The 7,950-nt window shown below is 36.6% G+C and overlaps 1 protein-coding gene across 1 annotated transcript; it reads left to right on the plus strand.

Annotated features, from left to right (window-relative positions):
- Positions 1-400: 400 nt before the first annotated feature.
- On the plus strand, positions 401-7,861 carry beag. The gene is made up of 11 exons (XM_053761172.2): positions 401-727; positions 1,804-2,001; positions 2,166-2,229; positions 2,781-2,855; positions 2,943-3,050; positions 3,571-3,635; positions 4,675-4,915; positions 5,413-5,560; positions 5,810-6,016; positions 6,615-6,781; positions 7,068-7,861. The coding sequence occupies exons 1-11, from the start codon at positions 579-581 to the stop codon at positions 7,140-7,142; spliced, it is 1,497 nt and encodes a 498-aa protein (XP_053617147.1). The 5' UTR covers positions 401-578; the 3' UTR covers positions 7,143-7,861.
- The last annotated feature ends 89 nt before the right edge of the window (positions 7,862-7,950 follow it).

Genomic DNA, 7,950 nt, shown 5'->3' on the forward strand with positions numbered 1-7,950 from the left:
TAAGTTATACGAATAGGGAATTAAAGTCTCCCAATGTTGATAATCCTTTTGGTTTATGAATTTAAAGGGCGATTGCCCTTGCAATCCCTTGAGTAGGCGTAATATTTTATTCTCCTAAGTGGATAGCCCATTTCCTTAAAGTATTTCGAGGAATCTATTTGCTGTATTATTTCTATATCATTTTTATAAGGGTTGAAATGCCATGTGGTGTTGAAAAATTAAAACTACGAATATTGGAAAAATACTTGAGCCCAAGAACTACTAATAGCCGCTAAATGCTTAACAAAAATAAACATCTTGGCTGCAAGATGCTTTGTACGCGCTAAAATGAAAGGAAAAAAAGACCCTTGTCTTTGTTATATGTCACTGTCAATTCATTCATTATAAAGAAGAAACGTCAATCAATTGAATAATGGTTGTGGTTGGTTGATGTTTGGTTAGGGTTTTATGCAAGAAAAGATTTTTCTCTTTACTTAATTTAGTTGCTAGTATTCTTCTGATCCAGAATATTAGATTGTTGCTAATCAAAAACTTTTTGAATCTAATTTCCTGCAATAAGGATTACGTGAAAACCAACCATGGACGAACATAGAAATGTGGAGGATACTCCTGCATCTCAAAGACTCACGAATGATGACTTCAGGAAGTTATTGATGACCCCTCGAGCAACTCCTTCGGGGGGCTCCCATCCTGCGGGCTCTGTACGGGAGGCTATGGCTAATGCAGGGTATGTAAAACTAAAGTAATATAATGTAAGTTTTATCTGTGAGGGGCAAATGTATTTAATTTTGTATTATGTTCGTATCTAAGTGTAATAAACCATGTATATTAATAATTCTCGTCACCTGTGGCATGGCCTAGTGGGCAGAACAATCAAAACCCATTTTTAAAACTTACCTTTCATTTATAGTTAAAAGATAGGCAAGTGTGAAACTACACTCAGTTATTTCTTACAAATCAAATGTTAGTTTGAACCTATACGTTTCAAAGTAAAACACTTTTTAACCATAAAAGTAATTTAATCTAAGACTTGATAGAAAAATAGTGGCTGGTTACCGGAGTCATCTGTGACTCTTGAACACCACTCAAATTCAAGGGCAAGATCTACAAACCATGATCAGACCTGTTGTTTTGTATGGTTCGGAATGTTAGGCCATCAAGGATGAAAGGTTACTGCATGTTGCATGCACGGAGATGATGTATGTGTGGAGTGACAAGGAAGGACAAGATAAGGAACAAATATGTAAGAGAAAGTCTCAAGGTAGCACCAATCATAAGAAAATTGGAAAGTAATGCTTCAATGATGGTATGGTCACGTTATGAGAAGGGAGGGAAATAATATTTGTAAGAAAGGTTATGGATATGAAATTGAATGGGAAAATAAGCCTTATATATTCGGCCTGTGCCTACACAGGCCGAATAGGTGGATTGAGTGCATTAGGCAAGACATGCCTAAAAAGGAAGTAACAGATTGGTTAACATCAGAAAGGAAAAAGTGGAGGAGACTAACATGCTGTACCAAACTACCAACCCCACATAAAGTGGGATAAGGGTAGGCTGATGATGAAGACTTGATAGAAAAATAGAGTTTAGAATTATTGTTGACAACCATGTTACAATATTCACTATGGTGAGCCATATTATAAATAAGGGAATTCAAATTATAATCCTTATATCGATAAAGACCCCAATTGGTCCATAACACACACAATATCAACTCCACAGTTTTTTAAAAATATTATCTAGTTAGGAACTTAATATTATTAGGCATAATAATTAGTTGATAAACTGTGATATTTTCAGATCTATGCCTCCACCAGCAGAAAACAAAAGTGAGTTACGTCGTAAAAAGAAATCTTACTATGCAGCATTGAAGAAACAAGAAGATAACAAACTTGCAGAGCTCGCAGAAAAGTACCGTGACAGAGCGAGGGAGAGAAGAGATGGCTCTAATGACATTGGGCCTGCAGATCCCACCAGCAATACTAGTAGTGCTTATAGGTATTTCTTATTTGTATAGGTATTGTTGTATCACAGTACATGCGAAAAATACTGTACTTTTTTATTCGAAGTTGGAAATGAAATTACAAGAAAATTATGGAAACACTATAATAAACAATACAAATAATGTGCTTAAATTAAAAATAATGCTTTTAATTTTTCAGAGCTGTAGCTCCAGATCTCAAATCTGGCATGGATGCCAAGGAAAGAAGGCGACAGCTTATTCAGGTATGTTTAAAGTATAAACAGAGTCAATGCTTTTGATTCACTCATACAATAATGAAAAATGCATAGTAGAAATACACAAGAAACAGGACATGGACAGGGTTCTGATATCTTTTGTCCCCTAACCATGTGCCTGGTTTTACAACACCTATTTTTTGTATAATAAGCTGCAAATTGTATGGAAATGTTCTATCAAATTTGGTTATTTTGGTTGCCAGCTTGTTGTCTATAGTTTTAGTGTAAATCAATATTGAGAGTGTGTGGAACAAGCTATTGAGAGAGTGTGCCCTGGAAGTTAAGACCACTCCATAGGCTCCCTTAGATGTCAGGGAGACTGAAGTATACGAATAGCCTTGACAGCTAATAGACAAACAACAGCATTGCAGAAAAAAATACTTCATACAGGCGCCTGGTGGTAAAATCAATGTCGAATCTTCAAAATAAAATTAAAAATGCTGACCATAACCTTTGCGTCGTCACAGCCGCGAATGCAACCAGATGAGTTCGAGAGTACTGTGATAATAATGATGAATAAATGAATATATTTATTTCAGGAATCTAAATATCTAGGTGGTGACATGGAGCATACTCACTTGGTGAAAGGTCTTGATTACGCTTTGTTGCAAAAGGTGAGATGTTTATAAAATGTTTGATATCTGATACATAATTAGATGCTTCAAATTTTATTGAATACCCAATCCAACTTTTGTGTTTAGGTTCGATCTGAAATCCAAACAAAGGAACAAGAGCAAGAAGCGGAAATGGAGAGACTTGTGTCCGTCCCTGCTCCTGAAGCGGTCAAAGAAAAGAAGGAAGTAGTTGTGGTGAGATATATTTTAAATTTTCTCCATGTCTTGAAAATAAATTATAACTGCAATACATTTGTTTGCAATTACTACGAAGAAATTGTTTACAAAAATTAAATTAATACAAGGAAGATACGTGTTTGTACATGTATCTTTATTGGCAGACTTATCCCACTTACTTTAACCCACTGGCCCTACAACAAGGTAGAAAGGCAAGCTAAGCCTAACATTGGGACCTAAATGGACAAGAGTAGCTTTGGACAGAGACCAATGGAGGCAGTTGGAGGAGGCCTTTGCCAAGAGGCACACTGAGCTTATTTTATAGAGAAATGTATCAGTCAAAACTTGATTAAAAGTTGATTTAAGCTCGGTAACTGAAGTTCAATCAATATTATGTTGTACATTTAAATGTTGTTTCACATAAATGTAGTACTTCTAGCTGTATCCAGTATGTATACAAAAAATATAATAGTGTAATCTTTACAACATAGATTTTTTCTACTCTACACTTGTTTAATTATATTTTTAAATATTTTAGGAGGAAGAAATGCAATTCAAGACTACAATGGGAAAGAATATCTACAACATGATTTTGGAACAAAAGTAAGCAAACATGTTTATTTATGTGTATCGCCACTTGTCCACAAGTCCATATTAATTGGCTACTTGATTGATAAACTTTGTGCTAGTCATTTGTTATGACAGTGATTTTTATTTTGAATTTTACCACAGATTTTACAGTTCTTTTCAAAAACTGATACTAAGGAAGTCAGTAATTTGTAGATGAATAGTAAATATGAAAGATGTGCCTACATAGAGTTTTGCTAGTAAAGGACTCACTCTCAGAAACAGTAATGCTTGGAAGATCACCACGGTGCAAGTGATACTGATGAAATCAATACATAGATAAGTATCACTATGCTTTAAAAACGTTTAAATATGGACCAAAAATATTGTCATAGGCGCCGACAGAGCTATTCATATCTTCCATTTCGTTCATACAAAAAAAGAAATGTGACGTACCTATTAGAAATACATGAGACTGGACATCTTTTGTCCCTCATCATTTGTATGATATTAGTCGATTAAATAATGCAGACTTTATAATGTTTATAATGCAGAATGGCAAAAAAATTTTTCTATTAAAAAAAAAACACGAAATATATAGGTACTGCGAATGTGAATATTTGATGGACGTTTTTGTAATTGTTTATGTATTAGAAATGGTATTTTATTCTATTATTTTTATTATCGTCATAGGCAGCACTATAAAGCACTATGTATCACTCGAAAGAAACTAAGATTCACAATTCGTGCGTTTTTAAAAAAAACAAAATCAAATCATATTCAGAAATTAGGCCTTCGCAGGTTCTTTTTCACGTTATATTCTAAGATAAATGATATTTACCAAAGCTACAAACTACTAGCATTTCGGAACGACCACTGCTGAGAAGAAATGCCGAAAGAAACTCATTCAAACAGTGTTGGTCCCTATTATGCCAGAAGGGCTTACCATTTTTCAAATATAAATTTATGTATAATTTTTTATCATTTTGCGGTCGACTAACGTCTCTGGTCTCAGCATACACCCCCGTTAGAATTTGTGACTTTCGTTTCTCTATTTACAATTTCTCGGTGATAGGAGTAAGAAGGTGTCCCGGAACGAGTTATTCGCGGCGGGTCGGATGGCGTACGTGGTGGAGCTGGAGGAGGAGACGGCGCTGGACAGCGACATCCCGACCACGCTGACGCGCAGCAAGGCGGACGTGCCGGACGACGCCGGCGCCAGCTCCGCCGCCGCCGGCCACGTGCTGCTGGACAAGCTGGCGCAGATCTTCTCCTACCTCCGGCACGGCCGCCACAGGAAACTTAAGAAGACCAAGGTGAGGATGGAGTGTGTGTGTTGTACAATGTACAGTACATAACAATAGCATTCACTATTCACAATGATTGTTGTGAATTGTACCTATGTAATTTTTAACAATTATTTATTTATCTGTTTACAGTCCATTACGATAGCATTCACAATTCACAAATACTGATAGTTGTGAACTGTACCTACCTATGTACAGTCAACACTTTTGAAACACAATTTTTTAAAACTTGTCTGTTCGATTTATAGACATGTCAGTTACATTATAAGCAAGTGATGAAATAGGCCCTAATTATTATCATTAAACTAACATCCTGTTCTGGCTTCGCTGGGGGTAAAAACAGAATAAATTATGCACCTAAACTATCCTGATATGATTTCTGGGAATTACACTATATTTCTATTTGAAAACAATGAAAATCCATGCAGTAATTTTTGAGTTTATCGCTAACAGACAGACAGACGCCCCAGAGGATTTTGTTTTATAATCAAATGTAAAATTGACAGGACAAAACAACAGAGAAAGGTCGCGCAGACGACTCCATCTACGGGGAGATAGGGGAATATGTGGCGGAGCGTCGAGCGGAGCGGCGGGACGAGCGGCCGCGGGACGGGTACTTCGACAAGACCAGCCGGGACGCCGAGAAGGAGGAGGGTGAGGATCTTTACACTGTACAGAGAAAACGATACACTGAATCTTACTAGCTTTTGCTGATAAAAGCTATAACAGATTTTAAGTTAGACCATCCGTTAGATAACTGTGAAAATCCACATTTTATTTTTTTTTATTATATGTATGTATGTACATTACACATTTAATGCAATGACATATCTGTGATAACGATAAAAGCTTGTGTCAAAAATGTGATTTTTGTAAAAAAATATTACTTGTCTTTGTGACTAGGTCCGGGTCCTTTGGCGCGGCGCACTGGCGCGTCGGCGGAAGAGCGAGACAAGCGATCGGCCGCACTGCTCTCGCGGTTGGCGGCGGAGCCCGAGGGCTACGCCGAGTGCTACCCCGGCCTGCGGGAGATGGACGACGCCATCGACGACTCTGATGATGAAGTGGACTATACCAAGATGGACGCCGGCAATAAGAAGGGACCTATCGGTGAGTATGCGCTTTCCATATGGCAGCACGGTATTTTCGAAAATGTTAACGTGTCGATAACTTTTAAATTTATATCCAAAATTGTCCATGTTTGACTTCAGGTCATTGATTAATTAATTTGAAACAAATAAAAATCGACCCAACAGCATTAATGTTTTATACTTTTGTGGCAATATCTACCACGCCACATGCACAACGCCGCAGATGTAAAAAGCCGACCAACGCAACGAATAACAAGCCACACAAGTGATCCACGACTCTACGGATAGATGGCACTACGGTCGACTCACTATAGAAAGCTAACAAGCCTAGACCGCGCAGACAGTGCGTTTTCGATTGGAAGCATATATACAACCTCCGACATGACACCGTCTGTCGCGTGCGGTGCCCGGCGCTGCAGCAGCCTGGCGGCGGGAGATCTTCCCTGCGGTGGCGGTCGAGCAATAACCTGGCTCCCGCTACATTTTATTGAACAACTTGAAAAGTTAATAATATATGAAAATTGCCATATGGCATTCTCTGTTAGTCAAACCATAGGACTAAACAGAAAATTAGTAATATTAATATGGCTTAATCAATATTATATCTTTTGACACAGGCCGCTGGGACTTCGACACCCAGGAAGAGTACTCAGCCTACATGAGCAGCAAGGAGGCGCTTCCTAAAGCAGCCTTCCAATACGGGGTGAAGACGCAGGATGGGCGTAAGACAAGGAAGACCAAGGACAAGAGCGAGAAGGCAGAGTTGGACCGGGAGTGGCAGCAGGTATGTCAGATCATAATTCCAAATTCAAATTTAGCCAAATACAGAACTAAATTGTACTAAGATCATATTTTGTAGAAATCACTATTTACCCCATTGTTCAGGTATTATAAAAAAGTAAATGTAGACATATAATTTTATTGTAATTTTAACTTTTAAAGTATGCAAAACTATCGATAATATCGATAGCTATCGGTACTGTTGCTTTTTTTAAACTATCGATAGTCTGTCGACTTGCTAAGAAGACTGTAAAACTTGTTTTTTTACATAGAAGAAACTTTGTTTGCAGATTCAAAATATCATTCAAAAGCGTAAAGCACCGCAGAATTCAGAAGAGCCAAGTTACAAGACGCCGAAATACTAACATCCTAGATATATGTGTGTGAGTGTGCTTATTTGTATATTTAAGACCTCAGATTTTTTGTAATATTCGTCATTCAATATTGAAACTTATTAAGTTTCACTATTCGATATCCTATATTTCACACAAACAAGAAAAATATAACAATATTAAGATTAGAAATTAGAGTTACAAGTATAATTTTACTTCATATACCACAAAAATAATATATGTTCTACATGGATTTGTTATGTTCCTGAAATAACATAAAATAGTAATAATCACTACATAGTATAAAACAAAGTTGCTTCCCGCTATCTGTCTGTCCCTATGTATGCTTCGATCTTTAAAACAACGCAACGGAATATGATGCAGTTTTTTTAAAAGATAGTGTGATTCCTTAGGTTTAGGTGTATAATTTATTATGGTTTTACCCATTATGTCGGGACGGGCCGTTGGTATACTAAAAAATTTTTTATGCAGGCACTTGTAAAATATATGTCCCATATCACCAAAAGTTCACTAAAGATTAGTTCAATATAAAAGTATTTTGTACTTTGTAATTATCCAATATGTTTGTTATCTAAATGTAATTAATTTTAGGTACTGTGTTGCTTGCAACTTGTGTTGGCTAAGGTTTTCTTAAGTGCCTGATAGAATGTGTGCTTATAATTAAGTATAAGTCTGTATATAAAAATATTATTTTAGGTTTTATGTAATAATAAATATTGTATTCAAGTGTACTATTTATTTCATTTAAAATACTTTTCTGTGGTTCACTCGAGTATCATAAAACGTATGTCGGAATTAATTACTTAGATCCGGCAATTAA

This window comes from Plodia interpunctella, chromosome 21 (genome assembly GCF_027563975.2).
Source record: "Plodia interpunctella isolate USDA-ARS_2022_Savannah chromosome 21, ilPloInte3.2, whole genome shotgun sequence".
NCBI classification, from domain to species: domain Eukaryota; kingdom Metazoa; phylum Arthropoda; class Insecta; order Lepidoptera; family Pyralidae; genus Plodia; species Plodia interpunctella.